Raw genomic sequence first — 19,497 nt, 5'->3', positions numbered from 1 at the left:
TCCCCACAAGTGCCCCCCTCATGACCATCACCCCCTTCCCTCTCCCCCCTCCCCCTTCAGCCCTTGGTTCGTTTTCACTATTCTGTAGTCTCTCATGATTTGTGTCCCTGTCTTTCCCCAACTCTCTTTCCCCCTTCCCCTCCCTATAGTCCTCTGTTAGGTTTCACCTGTTAGACCTATGGGTGCAAACATACGGTATGTGTTCTTCTCTGCCTGACTTATTTCGCTTAGCATGACACCCTCGAGGTCCATCCACTTTGCTACAAATGGCCAGATTTCATTCTTTCTCATTGCCATGTAGTACTCCATTGTATATATATATATACCACATCTTCTTGATCCATTCATCAGGTGATGGACATTTAGGCTCTTTCCATGATTTGGCTATTGTTGAAAGTGCCGCTATGAACATTGGGGTACATGTGCTCCTATGCACCAGTACTTCTGTATCCCCTGGGTAAATCCCTAACAGTGCTGGGTCATAGGGGAGTTCTACTGATAGTTTTTTGAGGAACCTCCATATTGTTTTCCAGAGTGGCTGCACCGGTTTACATTCCCACCAACAGTGTAGGAGGGTGCCCGTCTCTCCACACCCTCGCCAGCATCTATAGTCTCTTGATTTGTTCATTTTAGTGACTCTGACTGGTGTGAGGGGGTGGTATCCCAGTGTGGTTTTGCTTTGTATTTCCCTGATGATGAGTGACGCTGAGCATCATTTCATGCTATTGGCCATCTGGATGTCCTCTTTGGAGAAGTGTCTGTTCAGATCTTCTGCCCATTTCTTCACTGGGTTATTCGTTTTTCGGGTATGGAGTTTTGTGAGTTCCTTGTAGATTTTGGATAGTAGCCTTAAGGCTGTTTTTAATCAGAGGAGGTTGAAGAGTAGTGTAACTTTGGACAAGTTACTTCACTTTTCTGAGCCCAGGTTTTTTTGGTCTATAAATAATGGTAGTAATACTTAACAAAATAGGTTATTTCGATGGGTTAATTTTATAGGAAATAACACCTGTAAACAATTAGTATAATGCCTGATACTTTACAAGCACTCAGTTATGAACTACCAGTACTATTACTGTTTGTTTCAGGTACTGTGTTGTGTTGCTAGATGCTGGGGAAATGACACTGAATAAGATCTTCTTGATCACTGTTAGTGGTGGAGGCAGATAGGAGATTTTATGTTCTGGTGATACGAATATGCTATAAATATAATAAGTGATATAATATAGTTATGACAAAAGAGCCTCCTATAAATTTTAGTGCCTCTGGAAGAGAAACTTCAGGGCTTTTCCACTGTTACCATCTTCTTTCTGTCTTGGCTTCACATTAGAAATAGAATTTTAAAAAATCACACTTCAAAACAATTAGCAATGATCAGGTCCCACTGTAGATAATTAAATCAGCATCTCTGGGCTGCTCACAGTTTGTTGTTTGTTGTTTTTGTTTTGTTTTGTGTTAATTTCCCTCAATGATTCTAATGTGCAGCCAAGAGTCAAGAGCCAGTGCTTTTCTTTCCCTTTGACATTTTCCAGGTGTTTATAGGATAATTCCTTTCTTTTTTTCTTGATTTTTGAAACTTAAATAATAGAAGCTGTGTCGAGTTTGAGTTTATAAAATGCTTTATAAAACTTTTTTATGAAAATGCTTTTGTAGAGTTTGTAAAATAAATCTGATTAAAGCGTCCCAGTAATTCATTTAGAAAAGTATTCTCATCCCCATTTTGCAGAACAGTTAGCTGAGGCTCACAGAAACCACACATCAAGTAACAGGCGGTGGAAAGAGGACTGAACCCAGGTATTCAGAAACTAGTCTTTCTGTTTCTGTTGCTTTTCTAGTGGAAACTTCCAGCCACTGTTTATACACTTGGTGGGGGCTGCTCTTGCTGCTGTATTTTCTACCTTAGTATAGCTTTAGGATCTGTTGTGAAATCTTTGCTCATTGTTCATCTGGCTGAACCACTTGGGGTATGTTCCTTTTGTTTTTCTCCCTGTAATCTCATCTCTAATGCTCCTGACCCTACTTCTACCTTAGCTGTAATTTTTTGAAATGCAGTAACCATTTCTTAACATTCTCATTATAACTTTTTCTTTTAGAGAAGATGTATACTCTTTCCTAGTCTCTATTTCAGCAGTGAGTCCCTGCCACCAAGTCTTTGTGGTACAGGCGAGTTTGCTTAATATCCAAATCTAATCCTGCAATAACAGTGCAGATATCCCTTGCTATCCAGATCCGTTTAGTTCCTGAGTCTGAATCATGAGAACTTGGATACAGGGACAGCTATACTTAAGTTACCCTTGTTAGAGCCTTCTGTCTGGAAGGATGAAGGAGCTCTGTACCAGAAAGAACTCCCTTTCCCCTGTGGTCAAACATGGGCACATGAATAGGCTGTGTGTGGCATTCTTCACTATTCTCATTGAGTTGTCTTTCCATCTTGGACGGAAGCTCCTTTCCTGTTGTTTCCTTTTTTGTGTTTCTCCTCTCCCATCCAGTTCCCCTCTCCATCCTCCCAAGTGTAAGATTTAATAGATGGAGGCAGAGATGGGAGGAAAGAAAAAGACCAGGTTATGGAGCCAAGAAAGCCTTTATTGGGATTTCCGGGCGAGGTCCCATGACCCCAGGAGTGGGGAGTCAGGGAAGTCGCGCCTGATAGGCGATGGGCCGGGGGGTGGGGGGGTGGTTATGGGTGAGGAGGTTCTGGGTTTGATCTTGGGAGGGCAGATTATCAAATAAGGGCATTTCAGGGACGTGGCAGGATGGAATAGGTTGCCTCCTTTGTCAGGGTGATGGGAAGCTGGAGCTTCATGATTGGCTGTTTCCAAATGGGGCAGGACATCCCAGGTCTGCAGGTGAGGGGCGGGTCGTCTGTGCACGTGTTCTCGTCCAGCCCCCAGAGAAATGGCCCCTCGGTTGCCACCTTAAGGTGACTCTTACACCAAGGAAGGAGAGTGAAGGAATGCATTTGAGGAATGGGAATGGAGGGCATTCTAGTCATAGGGAAAGTATGTGTGAAAGTCTGGAGGCTTTACAGTCTCTTTAAAGGGCCTGTTGTTGCCACGGCTGGCTAATACCAAGGGCCTCTCAGCTTAACTTGGGTTATGTGAAAAGACCTTCCCCACCAGAGGTGAAGATAAGGAGCAAAGAATGGATGGAGGACACAGAGAACACTCTGAGCATGGCTGCATTCTGTACCCTGGTGTGGAACTCTGTTGAATGGACACTCTGTCACTGTTTTTCATGGGCCATATCTGGTTTTACAGTATTTATCCATTTGCACCTATTTCATCCCTTATGTTTTAGTGAATTATTCTTCATCAACTTAGCAGTTGTCCATAAAGTCAGATTCAAAAATGAAACTTTTCTCAAGACAAGTGTTATCATTCTGTTCTTTCCAGTACAGTTCAGGAACCAAATTTCACTTTTAGATGCCATCTATGAACTCATCTGCTCACATCTCCTCTCTCTCTCTCTTAACATGTAAATACTGTTGTCCTCCTCAGTTCTTCTGCTTCTTATCCAGAATCACTGGAAATAAATTCTACATTTTTTCTGGCGTAGAATCATGGAAAGTGGGTGGTAATTTGGTTTGACGACTTTTGGCAAGCTACCTTTTCCCCGAAAGAGTAACCCAGCTCCCGATCAAATCAATACTGCCATGTCCCTTCCCCAACCTTTATTGTCTTCCTGGGATCAGAGAAAGTGTGTCTTGGACCAGTTTCTGTCTTTTCCCTGGAGCCCAGGATTCTGCTGCTTCTGTGCTAGGGCTCTGTGGAAAGAAAGAAAGAACCTCGTGTCTGATTTTACTGTGCCAGGTGGAGACTTCGTTCTTTTGCTTTCCTGGGCCATGCTTCAACTCTTTTTTTTTTTTTTTCTTCTTTTTAAGGGGGAAAAATTCTCTTAGCTCTAGGTTTTAAGGTTTATTTGAAGGGTAAAGAGAAATTTTATGAAATTGAAAGCTCTACAGATTTATTTGACCTTTATTGTTTAGTAATTGTAAGTTAAGGATCATCTTAACTAAAGGGAAAATTGGAATGATGGTCAAATTTATTCATAGTAGGATGTATAGAATTTAAACCAGTAGGTTAGTTAATGTTTTTCCAAACAAACACAATATTCCCATTCTATAAAACAGACATAAGTATGCAAGGTTAATTTTAAGAAGCCTCATATTTGGGGCACCTGGGTGGCTCAGTCCATGGAACATGTGACTCTTGATTTTGGAGCCCCATGAACACAGAAGGATTAATTTTAGGACATAAATAAAAATAAACTAAGGTTTAATTATGCAAAAAATTATAAAAGGCCAACCAAAGCAACGTCAGACGAGACCCAAAGCAAAAATCACATCACTTGTTGGAACTCTAGGGGGAGAACTTAGGTGGAGATTTGGGACACCAGGGGTGTCATCGATGGCCAACTCACCTGCTTTGCTTTATAAACCAGAATCAGTGGTTCTGTGACAAGCAGCGGTCTGTGGTGGAGCCAGAGATCCAGCCCAGGTTTCCTGATTCCAATTATTTTCCTTTATAAAAAAAAAATTTTTTTTTAATGTTTGTTTATTTTTGAGAGAGAGTGACAGAGTGCAAGCAGGAGAGGAGTAGAGAGAGAGGGAGACCTAGAATCAGAAGCAGGTTCCAGGCTCTGAGCGTTCAGCACAGAACCAGATGCAGGGCTCGAACTCACAAACCTTGAGATCGTGACCTGAGCCAGTCAGATACTTACCCGACTGAGCCACCCAGGCCTCCCCGCGACACACACTATTTTTCCTTCTTGACTCCCGCTATTACTAAAGGATGGTTATTAGATGATTCAGTTTTGTTTTGTCTTGGTAGGAAGTCAAATAAATAGTCCCTTGGGTCTGTGCAGTGGGAAGAAGTCACCCTGGTGAAGGAGGAAAAGGGGCAGAAAAAGGAGCCTTTGTTTTTGTGTGTTCAGCAAGGTTCCCTGTAAAATGTCCTTTGGTCTGTGGTGTGGAGATTTAGGGGGGGGCTGACCCGGAGCAGAGTTTGCCCTAGTTACGGTGGTTGTGGACGGCCCGTGGCCTGTGGAGTCGTGCCCAGCAAAAATCTTGTCGAGCAGCTCGGCACAGCCCCTTGCACACCGCGACTGGCAGAGAAGCGTGAGGGGAGCTGGAGTGAGAGCGGCGGGAACCATAAGTCAGACTTAGTGGAGTCCCTGTAAAGAACTGTATGTCGTCCCCGCTCTGAAATTTGACGGACACTGTGCGTGAGGTACCTGCTGTGACCCCCAGTGAAGAGCTTGATTTCAGCTCATTTACTTCTTCGGATCCTGCATGTGCTGAGAACTCGCTCACCCCCACTGGAGTGAGTCAGTGCGGGAGAGGGTTCCAGACCAGACACTTGCTGTGCTTCAGGTATTCTGTGTGCCCAGCGATATGCTGTGACATTTGTCATTAACCTTGCCACACCTGAGACTTCCTCTTGGCATCCGTCCTCTGCTTCTTCCACAAAACGAACAACACAGAACAAACAGAAACGAAGGTTTCCTGCTTTCCTATCTTTCACTTCTGACTCTGTAACCATCCCTACCTCCTCCTCTTCTGTGTCTCCCACCCTGTTAAAGGCATTTCTCGACTTCTTTTCTGAATCCCACCCTCGCCCCTCACGGGACAGTCCTCTTGCTGCAGTGTCTCCCTTCTGCTAGCTCCTTCCCTCAGTGTGTGAAGTCCCTCTGACCTGTAAGGCCTCCCAACCCCCACTCCCTGCACCTCCACCCCCCCCCCACCCCGCCCTGCCCTGCGGCAGAGCATCTTTCCTCTTCCCTTTTATAACTGAGCCTCTTGCATATGAAGACTGGTCTTCTAGCAGTCATTCAGTTTCTTCTAGCAGTCATTCACCTTTTCTTCACTCTCACTCCCTCTGGTCAGTATTCTGTGTCACAGAAATTGTGCAGTCAGCCTCTTAACCTGCCCTTCCCAGGGACCGTCTTAGTGTCCCGCTTGACGTGCCTGAGGTAGTTTACATCTCTGGCTCTGGCTCTCCTGGCCACGCTTATCTTCCTTGGCTTTTTATTGTGACTTGTCCCTTCTGTGCCAGCACTCTTCAAGATTCTAGCTGCCTCCTTTTCTGCTTTTTTCCTTCCATGTTCATATGGCAGGTGGTGTCTCTGACTTAACTTTGTAGCTCAGATCTCTTTCCTGAGCACCGGACTTCACCTCACTGGTGATCCGTTAGGTACTTCAAACTCACCATGTTTGAAGCTCTGCTGACCCCAGTGTCTTTCTCTGTTCCTGATTTCATTGTCTAAACTAGAACCTAAAACCTTGGTGTTATCCATCATTTCTTCTTTGTATCCCTTAATATAGTATCAGCAGTCACTTGTTCCTCTTCCACCCTGAGTTGGCCACACCATCAGCAGTAATGCTAGTGTTGATGTTTTTTTATTGGCCTATTTTTCTTTACTGGGAAATCCTCTCTTTCTTCTGTAGCTCACATTTTTCCACTGTGCACACCAATGGCTCTGGTTTTGGTTCTCCTACATGAGTGCATAAGGCCACAAGCCAAACTATTTCAAGATGAAGTAAGGTATCAGGTATAAACTTCTATAGGAAGATTGAGGAAGGGGAAGACCAAGAAAGGAAATACTGGATTTGATGATTCAGATGGCATCTGACCATGGGGGAAGCCTTGTCGTGTAGTAAAGGCTCCCCATACCCATTTCTCCTTTTGTGTACCTTTTTTTGAGATAGCATTCAAGTGGTATCTCTCTAGTCACCGAAACCTTGTTTATTGTCAGGGTCCTTCCTCTCCTTTGCTCCCTTTGTCTAATTAGTAAATTTTACCAATTGACATCTCAGTATTCCCTTTCATTCATGTCCCTTTGATTTTTTTCCTCCTTTAATTTGAATCTTCTTAAATCATCATTTTGTTATTCACATCTAATTGATCATCAATCTGTCCCTTCTTTTCTTTTTTAAAATAGTTTGGTTTTTTTATGTTTAAAATTTTTTTTTAATTTATTTTTGAGAGACAGACAGCATGAGCAGGGGAGGGTCAGAGAGAAAGGGAGGTACAGAATCTGAAGCAGGCTCCAGGCTCTGAGCTAGCTGTCAGCACAGAGCCTGACAGGGGGCTCAAACCCACAAAATTTGAGATCATGACCTGAGCCAAAGCCAGACGCTTAACTGACTGAGCCACCCAGGTGCCCCTAAATAGTTTGTTTTTGAGTAATCTCCACCTCCAATGTGGGACTCAAGCCCACAGCTCTGAGATCAAGGATTATATGCTCCACCAACTGAGCCAGCCAGGCACCCTCCTATAATCATGTTAATTGGGAAATACAGTGGACAGTTTTAGTTCTTTGTCCTACTCTATCATTCTTAATGCTGTTGATCTCTCTCTCTCCTTCATAACCCTCTTGACTCTTGAGACTCTGTTCTCCTGATTTTCTTGCCGTATCTTTGGTGGCCTTCTCTTGGTCTCCTCTGAGAATCCCCAAATACAGTGTCTTCTGGATTCTGTCTTCTGGCTTCATCTCTCATGACTGTGTCTGGGCAGTCTCAGCAATACTCATGATTTCAACTACCTCCCATCTGTTGACTTCCAAATCTTTGACCTTAGCACACACTCTTCCACCGGGCCCTAGGTCTGTATTTTTCAGTTGTTTACCAGGTACTTCTACTTGAGTTTACCCAGAACTTTAAATGCAGTCCTCTTCCCCAGACTTCTCCCTTTTTTATTTTGTCTTGTTGAAGGTGTACTCTCAGTTGCCCATCATCCAGAGAAGACACTTTGGTAACATTAATGCCTCCTTCTCACTCTCCCATTCATTAGGTCACAAATTCTATTGAGTCGACTGCCTAAATTCCTAAATCTCTTGAGTCTGCCTTCACGTTTCTGTTCTGAGTGTGTCTTAGCCTGGACCTTCATTATTTCTTGCTTCGCCAGCTCTCCTAACTGCCTTCCCTTTGTGCAGGTATGTCCCTCCTTCCTCCCTACTTCCAGATTCAGTACTCAGAGCTGAAAGTTGAGTGCTTACTATCTCACTTACACGCAAAATGTCATGCATGCATTCTTAGTAACCATCATGCTAAACTATTATTCTCCCTTTACTTTGGAAGAGTAAAACACACAAATACAACTGGTGGAGCAGAAATTTGAACCCAGCTCGTATTCTCCAATGGCATGATCTTAATTAAATAGTTCACCAAGAACCTTTCACCAGCTACCCCTCTTTCCATATTCTAGTCTTTGGAAGCAAGTCACTACTCAAGGTAGGAGGTTAGGGCCAACTCCTGGAGGAGGAAGTATTGATATTAATTATTTGGAATTCTGTAAGGAAGATTTATCTAGTCCCATTATTTATTCACACAATCATTTATTATTTTGTATATGTGTTTATTTTATCCTTTGGTTTATAATTTAATACTGTGTTACATGTTTAACCAGTTCTTGTTTTTAAATGTTCAAGTTATTACCTTTTTTTTTTGCTATTATAAAGCCTGATGAATAAATATTTTCTTAGAAGTCTTGGCATGCTGTTTTCATGGTTTTCTTTAGATCTGTTTCTCAAAGTAGGATTGTTGGGTAGATGCATTTAAGTTTTCTGTACGTGTTTCTGGGGGAAGGGTCTTTACGTTAAGTATCTGTTTTTATATTGCTATCTTTCTAGGAAGTACTCTGTAACACCCTTGTGATCTTGCATCCCTCTTTGGGATTATAAATAGTTCATCTTTAAAGCCATGAACTCACGACTATGCTGATTTATTTACCTGTTTAGAGTATTGTGTCAAAGAATGCACTGCAATATCGAGGAAATTCCCAGCATGATGCCCAGGAGTTTCTGCTGTGGCTTTTGGACCGAGTTCATGAGGACCTCAATCATGCTGTGAAGCAGAGCGGCCAGCCTCCTCTGAAGGTGAGGGTGCGCACCCTGCTGGGGCAGCCAGGGAGCAGTGAGCAGGGTGACCGCCACTGAGGAGTTGTTGCAGTTTGCTTTGAGTTAATGTAGTGAAATAGACTAAGCTCTGGGTGAGTCTAAAATTCAGGGATACTTGGAGGACTTTCCCCTCTGTTTACTGCTGTGCTGGCAGAATAAGATATGAGAGATGCCGTCTCTAAGGAACCTAGAGTCTAATGAGAGGGGACGTATTTGCATGTATGACTAACTTTAGACTGTAGTCAAGTGATTCTAGTTAACTAAGCTGTTTTTAAAGCAGAAGTTTGCTTTCTTTTCCAATGAGACACGTACCCTTCAATGAATATATAGGAGAAAAGGAAACGGATAGATGTCTTTGCTATTGAGTTTGGGTTTGAGTGTAGAAACTGAACCCCTAGAATAATATTTTTACTAAGAAACAGCGATTCATTCTCAATTTTTATGCATGCAGCCCTAATATGATGGGAAACTGATTTATGTAATAGAAATAATATAAGACCGAAGTGTTGCTTTTTTATTGCCACTTTTAAAGTTTTCCATAATTCTGCTCTGTGCCTCAAAATTTCAGTCTGTGGTTCTGGTAACATGTTAAGGTATTCTGACTCAGGGTCCTTCTGTGCCCATACACTCTGTACTAACATATGACCATGTGCTGTGGCTGACTCTCCCACCAGACTGAGATGTACTCAAGGTCAGGCACTGTGTCTTATTGATCTTTGTATCCTAATGCCCTTGCAGGGCTCTAGGCACATGGCAGCAGGTGTTCAGGTCAGGTGGCTGGACGAGTAAATGCTAACTAAGTATACAGTAGAGGGACTGGGCATCAAAGCAGGTGGTGCAGCCAGCAGGGTCTACAGCGAGAGGGCACATTGGTTGGGGTTATTTCCTATGAGAGGCTGCAAGGAGACCTTGAGACTTGAAGGGAGATTGAAGTACCCCTCCGTGGGACTGCCCGGCTGCCCCGGTGGGGTGGAGAGACCAGCACAGGCACAGTGTGCGGGAGTGCCCACGGGGACAGACGTCCTCATGACCCGGGTCCTGGGAGCTGCATTCTGGTGCCTTTAGCACATGGTTTTCACTGGAACATCTGCACAGCTTGCAAAGGAAGTTAAGGTCATTTGTGACTGTTTCAGGTTCACCTTCAGTCAAGAATTGGTACTTCTAATGTGTGAAATTGTACTTTCCCTTTTTTTAGCCACCGTCAGAGACTGATATGATGCCCGAGGGACCAACTTTTCCTGTCTGTAGCACTTTTGTACAAGAACTTTTTCAAGCCCAGTACAGGTATGAGCATATCACATTGTCTCTCATGCGGTTTGCTCAACATAGCTCTAGATGCTCTTACTGTGTGTGTCTTTCATTTTTGTTTTTGAAGATCGTCTTTGACATGTCCCCATTGTCAGAAGCAGAGCAACACTTTTGACCCTTTCCTCTGCATTTCTTTGCCAATTCCTCTACCCCACACGAGGTAAGAAGAACAGATTTAATAAAACTGTTCGTTCCTGTGTATTCCTTTTCCTTTCTGGCTCCTGTTAAGTCTTCTTACTTATTTAGACAAAAAACGGGATTAGTGTTAAGTTGAATACAGGCACTGTTAAAACCTTACAGAAATCTATAAATCTCTGTCTGAGTTTGCAGGGTGAGCAGGCTCGTGGGGCCAGCAAGTCTTTTCAGTCTCTGTAGTTGAGTCTGTTGCTCACCTCTTGATACTGTGGGGGAAGGGGAGCGTTGTTGAGTACCTCTGGATTTTCTGGAGACTTTATATTGCACTTTTAATTAGTTGCTTTATTTAAATGGTTTTTCAAAACTTCCAGGAAGTATGCTCTTGTAAAGAACCTACAGAGCACAAGCTCAGTGTTGATATATTTTGTTCAACTGCCTTTTCCAAAGATGTGTTGATTATTTTCTGGTCCTACTACGGTCCAAATGAGATTTTTCCCTTTCAGTTTTGTGTTTGTTTGTTTGGTGTCTATATTTAAGGTGAAATAAGTGACTAATAAGAAGATCTGACTTTGATTTGCACAGGCCTCTCTATGTCACCGTAGTGTATCAGGGGAAGTGTTCTCACTGCATGAGGATTGGCGTGGCCGTGCCTCTGTCTGGGACTGTCGCCAGGCTTCGGGAAGCAGTGTCTATGGAAACAAAGATCCCCACTGATCAGGTAATAAGTGTGCTGAGGCCGATTACACATGAGTCATAAAAGTGTTGTTTTCTGTTCTCCTGGAATTTTTTTTAACAGTCCTCTGCCAAGTATGGTTAGATAGAAATGTGAAACTTGTGTGTGTGTTAAGGGGGGAATAAATTAGAACCCAGAGGAGGAAAATGTACATCAAAGCTTTTTGTGCTTCATTTAATGGTACATACATTTTTAAAAGGAAAGTTGTGACTTTACACCAAAACCTTCTTTTAGCTTTGTTTATAATTACACAGCCTGTCTTAAACCAATCTTATGGATGCTTATGTAGGCAATAGAAGGGGCTTTGCTGTGGTATCTGAAGGTCAGAGAGGCTTAGAAAACTCACTGCTAGTTCTTGAAAACTCCTTTCCCTTGTGGTGGTGAGAATGGATACCTTCTTGCTGGTGTAGTCCATACGGATGTTCAGTGGGGCCGGAGGCTTGTCCTTTGTTTAGGTGAGAGAAAGGAACGCCGTGCTCCCCTGCTGCCTTCTTCTTGTGGGTAAATTTTTGATAAGTAGTTATATTTAAATTGACCCAAAATACTCTGGCCCGTTTGTGACCTGACATTTTTGCATACAGTTTTTACTCAAGTCACCATTTGATTTTACTTGGAAAAACATTTTCTATTTTCGAGTTACTAAGAAAGATGATTCTGTGGTAGAAGAACTTCTCCCTAGATAGCTTCTGGAAGCTGCTGTGTAATCACTTGATTACTAAAGGTGTTTTGTACTTTGGCCTCATGTGGCTTCATTTGGGAAGTTACCACAATAAAACGAATACAACCAGCAGTGTGGCCCTAATGTAGTAAATATCTCATATTTTCACAGGCCAAGTACTGTCATACTGAGAAAATGTTCATATTCTTCCTTGTTCTGAAGTGCCTGTTGATTCTTTTTTTTTCCCCTTCAGAATGAAGGGAAAGACAGAAGGAGGGAGGGAGGCTAAGATGTGTGTCCAGGGCAAATCTGGTTGTATCTTTAAAGCCTCCAGTGCTGTCAGGCTCTTTTTACGTGTGGTTTAAATGGCTGGTATAAGTACCAGTTTGTTTTGACCTTAGTCTGCTAGAGAAAGTAAGTTATACTCGTATGTCACCTGCAGAAAAACAATGTCATTAAAATCATTAAAAGAAAAATGTGCCAGGAATATTTTTCTTGGACTATTTGTGGAATATGTTACCAGCCTGTTTCACCTCACAGGCTTGTTGTCTGTTTGCGTTAGTCAAGGGGATTTTAGGGGTCCATTCCAACCCTCTCATTTGAAGGAGGCCCAGAGAAACCATGTGACTTGTTCAAGGTCATAGGACTGGTTGGTGGCCGGCTGGGACTGGAACCTCTTCAGGCTCCATCCAGTGCTTTTTCACTAGACGGTGCTGCTGAGCATGTAAGGAGCATCTAAATGTTTCCATTGTTTCCCCCCATCTTTTGTTTTTCTGTTTCATTGTGGAATATTCAACCATTTCAGAAGCATAACTTATAAGTATCTTGTCCTAAGTATCTTAGAACTAAGAGTTACTAACTTTAATATACTGTGTTGTATATTCACTCCTATTTTTTCTGTGTATATATTACATTTATTATTTTATAAAAATGGAATTGCTTATAATTATGTTGTTTCTTATTTACTTAGGAAATCATTCTTTGCAATAGCAAAATAAAAACCGTAGGACTATAATACATTTAACTGGTTCCTATTGTTGCACATTTGAGTTGATTTCATTTTTTTCTAATACAAAATCCATGGTTATATGACATTTCTTAACTTGAAATGAAGAAAAGTTAGTGAGGTAGGAGAAAGTGCGGAATCAGATGTGGACTCGGTCCTTGTGAGACTGAGTGGCCGGATACTCTATCACGTCTCCCACCTGTCTTCAGGGTCTTCCCCTTGTGAAACAAGAGGATTCGTCTTTATAATTTCCTGGGTTTCTTCTTCACGAAAACTTAGAGGAACTCCGGATTCAGTGCCAGAGTGTTCTGAAACCAGAGTATGTTGTTTGTCGTGACATCATTTACTGATGATCCCGTGCTCCTGAGACTCTCTTACTGAAGGCAGAGAGTGTGGGCTCTGTGACGTGTCTCAGGGCCCTTCACATCACCGCAAACCCTGACGGGTGAAGTCCATGCTAGAATTGGGAGGTCAGTTCGTGTTGACTTTCCAGTTATCCAACTGTTTACGTTTTCCCTGTTTTTAGATTGTGTTAACGGAAATGTACTATGATGGCTTCCACCGTTCCTTTTGTGACACAGACGACCTGGAAACAGTCCATGAAAGCGACTGCATTTTTGCCTTTGAGACTCCAGAAATATTTAGGCCTGAAGGAATTCTCAGTCAAAGAGGTAAATGAGCATCTGTTTCAATAAGGCTTCGCAGGTTTCACAACTGTGTACCCTTTTGAGATGTCTATTATATGATGGCATAGTTTTTTTAATTGTGAAAATACACATAATGCTTATTTTTATGATGGTTTAAATTTTAAGGTAGCATATTTCTCTGAAAGAAGGCAGTTCTCACTATTTCATTTCTGACCTTTCCTGTCCGCAGTTGGAGCAGCCTCTTCCTGAGGCTCAGAACTGACTAAATCCTCCCTTAAGTGGCTTCTTAAGTATCTTATACAGCATTGGGGAAGGTGTACTATGCCATAGCTGCTTTTTTTTTTTTTTGGCATTTTGTTTCCGGCTCTGATGCTTTCTAAATTCTAACTCTTTGCTGTAAAATGTTTTCTTGATACCTTGCTTTTAAGAAATTTGCATCTATAGGCAGCAAAACAGAGTACAGCTTTGGACAATGCCATTTCTTTTCCTGTCTTTTGGGCTGTGATTTGGAACTTAACGTGTCTTTCTGCTGTGCTTAGTGGATTTCTCATTTTGAAAGTTGCTAGGCAACTTGAACTTTGTTCCTGGTCTTAGTGTTCTTCATGGTGCTGGGGCTTCTTTTCTTTTTTCTATTCCAGTGGTTATTAAAGCATAAGAGGCCCCCGGGAACTGGTGAGAACTACAGATTCCTAGACCCCACTCCAGACGTACTGAATGAGCAGCTCTGGGGGTGGGGCCCAGCAAGCTGTTTTTCACAGGCAATTCTGATGCACGCCAAGGTGTGAGGACCCGATGCTGCGTCCATTCCCATCAGTATCTTTTCTGCTGCCATGATTTTTAGAGCTGAACCCCCTCCTGGTAGCCCTCTCTTTTCTACTGGTTCTAGTCTCTGACATCTAACTGTCCCCTGGGATCTCTGCTTAGAAGTCCTGTTGGTGTCTCAACACTCAGGATTTCTTAGAGCCGGTTCTCCTGTGTTTCTTTCTCCTGTGGAATCGAGGTGCCACCACTTTCACCCAAGGTGGATCCAATCACTTCTTCAGATTTTGACTTCTCCCTCAAAATTCACATAGAACTGAGGAAACACTGTGCAGTTTTCCTCCTCATTCTCTTGCCACTGATGCAACTCAGACCAGTTTCAACCGGGCTTTTCTAGTAACTTCTCTACTAATAGCTTTGTCCCTCGACTTTTTTATGTTAGTTGTCTCTCCATGGTGCCACCAGACTTATTCTGACATACATTTCTGATCATGTTACATGCTTTTTATTGATTTACCAGGATTTCCCCTTTGTCTAAGATTAAATCTGAACACTTGGAAGGATGCCTGGCCCCTCATGATGAGTCCTTGCCTGTCTTTCTAGCCCCTCTACTCTATTTTGCCTTCTTCCCCTCTTCCCCGTGCACCCTACCCAGCTTACTCTGTTCCTCAAACATGCCACGTACTTTTATGCTTTCCTGCTGTTTGCTCTGTTGAGAATTCATTTCTCCAGCTCCTTTCTCAGCTCCTGTTTTGTCTTCCCTATGCACACCTCCCCGCAAGCCCCATCCTACCCGGTCCTGAGTGGCCACTGTTCTACTCTCTGTCTCTGTAGATTTCCCTAGTCTAGACTTTCATGTGAACAGAATCATAGAATTTGTGGCCTTTTGTGATTTGCTTCTTTACTTAGTGCGTTTCAAGGTTCACCCATGTTGTATCATTTATCGGTCCTTTAGTCCTTTTCAGGGCCGAATAGTATTCCATTATATGTATATAGAACATTTTGTTTATCCATGTGTTGATGGACTTTTGGGTTGTTTGCACATTATGGAGTAGTGCTGCTCTTATTGTTCATGTACAAGTGTTTGTTTGAATACCTGGTGATAGTTCTTTTGGGACACGGCCACGCGCACAGCCCCCCCCCCCACAGGACTGGAAACACTGGGTCGTGCTAATTCTATGCTTAACTTTCTGAGGAATTGTCAGACTTTTCTTCAACAGTTGAATCATTTTTCATCCCGCCAATATATGAAGGTTACAGTTTTTCCACATTCTTGGCAACATTTATTATTTTCCATCTTTTAAAAAAATTACATATTGATATTTTATTTACTTATTTATTTACTTACTTATTTATTTATTTATTTTTGAGAGAGAGACAGCACCAGCAGGGGAGGGTCAGAGAGAGAGAGGGAGGTACAGAATCTGAAGAGGCTCCAGGCTCTGAGCTAGCTGTCAGCACAGAGCCCGACACGGGGCTTGAACCCACGAACCATGAGATCATGACCTGAGCTGGAGCTGGATGCTCAACTGACTGAGTCACCCAGGCGCCCCTCTATCTTTTTGATTATAGCCATCCTAGTGGGTATAAAGTGGTGTGTTGTATTTATATTTGCATTTCCCTAGCGATAAATTAAGTTGATTATCTTTTCATGTGTTTGTTGGCCATTTGTTCATCCTCTTTAGAGAAATGTCTATGCAAATTCTTGCCCTGTTTTTAAATTGGGTTGTTCGGTTTTTGTTGTTGTATTGTAAGAGCTATATGCTGGATTCGAGACCCTTGTCAGGTGGGTGACTTGCAAATATTTTCTCCCATTCTATAGACTGGCTTTTCACTTTCTTGATAGTGTCTTTTGATGCACGGAACTTCTTAGTTTTGATGAAACCTAATTTTTTTCTTCTTTTCTTGCTTATGCTTTTGATGTCATATCTAAGATTTCATCCTTAAGTCCAGGACCATGAAGTTTACTCCTGTATTTACTTCTGGGAGTTTCATAGTTTTAGCTCTTACATTTAGGTCTTTCCTCCATTTGAGTTAATTTTTGTGTAACGTTTGAGGTGGGGGTCCAGCTGCATTCTTTTGTATGTAAACAGAACCGTTTGTTGGAGACCGTTTTTTTTTTTCTTTTTAAGTAGGCTCCATGCCCCATTTGGAGCCAGATGTGGGGGTTGAACTCATGACTCTGAGATCAAGACCTGAGCTGAGATCAAGTCAGATGCCTAACCAGCTGAGCCACCCAGGTGCCTCAAGAGACCATTCTTTCCGCTTTGAATGATCTTGGTGCCCTTCTTGAAAGTACTTACTTTAGTTCGTCTTTTCCTTCACCACCTACTTCCAGAGGTGACTCTAGTTTCTGAACCTTTTGGTAATTTCGTACGTTGGATTGGTCAGCTTTCTCCACTGCTGGTTAGGATTTAGTTTTTTCCTGTATACCCAGATTTACATTATTATTTTCTAGGTAGTCTGTTATTTCAGTTTTAATTTTTCTTTGACCCAGGAGCTTTGTTTATTTTCCAGGTGCTTTTTCATGTGTGTGCTTTTGATTGTTCAATTTGTTTTCTACTTTTAATTGCATTACAGTAAAAAAATACTCAGTCGTCGCCTTCTCCTGAAACCCTTTCCTTACCTTCGCCACATCAGGCTGGCTGACTTACTCCTCTAACTTGCTCCAGGCAGAGTTCCTGCTAATCTCTGCCACCAGCACGTTCTGTGGAAATGATCTTTTTCTCTCTGTCTGCACCACGCTGTGAAACTCCCTGCACTTGGGGCTGTGCTTTGTTTTATCTTTCTGTACCCAGCAGTTCAGTATGGTACCTAATGCACAGCAAGAGCCCAGTTAATGTTTGTTCAACTGAAAATTTCCTCAAATCCTTTTCACACCCTAGTTGTTAAGAGTTAATACGGGGCGCCTGGGTGGCTCAGTCGGTTAAGCCTACGACTTCGGCTCAGGTCAGATCTCACGTTCGTGGGTTCGAGCCCCGCGTCAGGCTCTGTGCTGACAGCTAGCTCAGAGCCTGGAGCCTGTCTTGGAGTTCTGTGTCTCCTTCTCTCTCTGCCCCTCCCCCTCTCATGCTGTCTCTCTCTGTATCAAAAATAAATAAAATATTAAAAAAAAAAAGAGTTAATACTAAGTTTCTGTTTCTAAGTGAATTTGATGAGGTCCAGGGTTATCGTGTTCTAACCAGAGAGTGCCTTTGTTGGAAGACTGTAGTACTTATTATGTCTTAGCCTTTGTTCTGATCTTTACAAATAAGTTATTTGAGACCTACGAGGCTACTTTCTGCCTTCCCCACTTTACAAATGAGGGAACACTTGGGGAGTTGAATAACCACCCTGGTCAAGTAGATGGTAGTAAGTGGGCTTGCTCTTTGAACGCGGAGCTTGATTTCTGTGCGGTTGGTACCCCCTCATTTCATTAGGGACCCTGATTACTTGAGAACAAGTCTCCCCAGCCTTCCGTCTGCCAAGAAGCTGGGCAGTGAGGTCGTTCATTGTCTCAAATTCCGACTTCTTTTATTTTTATTTTCTCATACCAGAGTTTGAAATGGCTTTGGAGTGAAACCTGTTCTTCCTCTTGGGATTTTTGTTTGTTTGTTCATTTTGTATTTAAGCTTAAAAAGTTTCTTTTTCTTTAATAGCCAGATGAAGATTCCATTTTTCCTTATTTCTGGCTTCTGTATACTTTTTTTTTTAACTCTAATTCATCTGAAATTTATTTTGCTATTAACCATGTACTTGTCATTTTAAATTGCTGTAATGATGATGTCCCTTAATAGGTTTGGCAAGTCTTATATTGCTGGATGTTTAGGTTATTGGCAGAATTCTATAAATACTTTTGTATAAGCCACTTTTTATTCTCCTTTTGCCGCTGTTGTGTGTGTGTGTGGTGGTGGTGGTGAAGGGCTTTCTTCTATTTGCAGTTGGAGTGTAATTTCCTTAGGCTATACTTCCAAAGGATTAAAGAAGTGAACAATTTACTTTTATTATTATTTTGATTGAGGTGTAGTTGACATATAACATGTTAGTTTCAGGGATACAACATAATGATTCAGTATTTGTATATACTGCAAAATGATCATTACAGGAAATCTAGTTAACATCCATCACCATAGAGTTACAAAATATTTTTATTATGATGAGGACTTTTATGGTCTACCCTCAGCAAGTTTCAAATATACAATACAGTATTATTAACTATAATCACCATAATGTACATTACATCTCATTATTTATTTTATAACTTGAGGTTTGTACCTTTTGACCCTTTTCACCGATTTTGCGTGATCACCTCCACCCTCCTCTGCAACCACCAGTCTCTTCTCTGTATCTCTGAGCTTGGTTTTGTTGCTGTCGTCTTAAATTCCATATATAAGTGAGATCATGCAGTATTTGTCTTTCTCTGTCTGACTTCTTTCACTTAGCATAATGCCCTCAAAGTCCATCTATGTTGTTGCAAATGGCAAGATGTCCTTTTTTTAAGCTTATTTATTTTGAGAGAGAGAGTGTGTGCATGCACAAGTTGGGGAGAGGGCAGAGAGAGAGGGAGACAGAGAGTCCCAAGCAGGCTCCATGCTATCAGTACAGAGCCCGATGTGGGGCTCGATGCCACAGACTATGAGATCATGACCTGAGCTGAAATCAAGAATTGGACCCTTGACCAACTGAGCTGCCTCGCGACTTTGTTCAATGGCTGAGAAGGATTCCATGGAAATGAATAGTTGTTGAACCAGGCACTTGTGAATTTCTGCTAAGTACAGGGCATTGTACTAGATGCTGAATTGATCAGTAGCTAAGATTGACAGATAGCTCTGCTTTCAGGCATTTCCAAAGACCTGATTCTCAGCAACCTGTATTATGCCCATCGATCATATATTTTAAATGTAGGTCCATCTGGAGTGGTTGATTGCATTAAAATTGACATGTTTTATAATGGCTGTGAATCTAGTTAAGTGTGGTTTATTCTTTGTTTTTTATAAGTCTGGCTCATTAATCAGGGAAAGGAAACTGCTATTAGAATATTGAAGATCATTCTACATTTACTAGTCTTAATTTTTAATTTTTTAAAAATTTATTTGGTTCCTGGTTGCATGGTCTTCCCTTAACTTTGTCTTGGTGGATCATCTCTGCAAACTTGCTCTTTTAAAACTGTATCCAAGGGGCGCCTGGGTGGCTCAGTTGGTTAAGCATCTGACTCTTGATTTCGGCTCAGGTCTTGATCTCATGATTGTGAGGTTGAGCCCTGCCCAGATCAGGCTCTGTGCTGACAGTGCAGAGCCCGCTTGGGATTTTCTCTCTCCCTCTGTTGCTCTCTGCCTTCTCCCTGTGCTTGTGTGCATGCATGCACACTCTCACTCAAAAT

General features: G+C 42.2%; 1 protein-coding gene across 1 annotated transcript in view; it reads left to right on the top strand.

The window, feature by feature from the left end:
• The window catches only part of USP31 (ubiquitin specific peptidase 31), a 62,468-nt gene that overhangs the window by 17,200 nt on the left and 25,771 nt on the right, over nucleotides 1-19,497 (top strand). The window contains exons 2-6 of the mRNA XM_029947379.1: nucleotides 8,734-8,871; nucleotides 10,088-10,176; nucleotides 10,268-10,360; nucleotides 10,918-11,053; nucleotides 13,259-13,403. Coding sequence (XP_029803239.1) covers nucleotides 8,734-8,871; nucleotides 10,088-10,176; nucleotides 10,268-10,360; nucleotides 10,918-11,053; nucleotides 13,259-13,403 — 601 coding nt within the window. The remainder of the gene's footprint in view (nucleotides 1-8,733; nucleotides 8,872-10,087; nucleotides 10,177-10,267; nucleotides 10,361-10,917; nucleotides 11,054-13,258; nucleotides 13,404-19,497) is intronic.

The sequence above is a fragment of the Suricata suricatta genome, chromosome 8, assembly GCF_006229205.1.
Source record: "Suricata suricatta isolate VVHF042 chromosome 8, meerkat_22Aug2017_6uvM2_HiC, whole genome shotgun sequence".
Taxonomy (NCBI): domain Eukaryota; kingdom Metazoa; phylum Chordata; class Mammalia; order Carnivora; family Herpestidae; genus Suricata; species Suricata suricatta.
The sequence above is the reverse complement of the archived record's forward strand: the minus strand, read 5'-3'. Positions and strand labels throughout refer to the sequence as shown.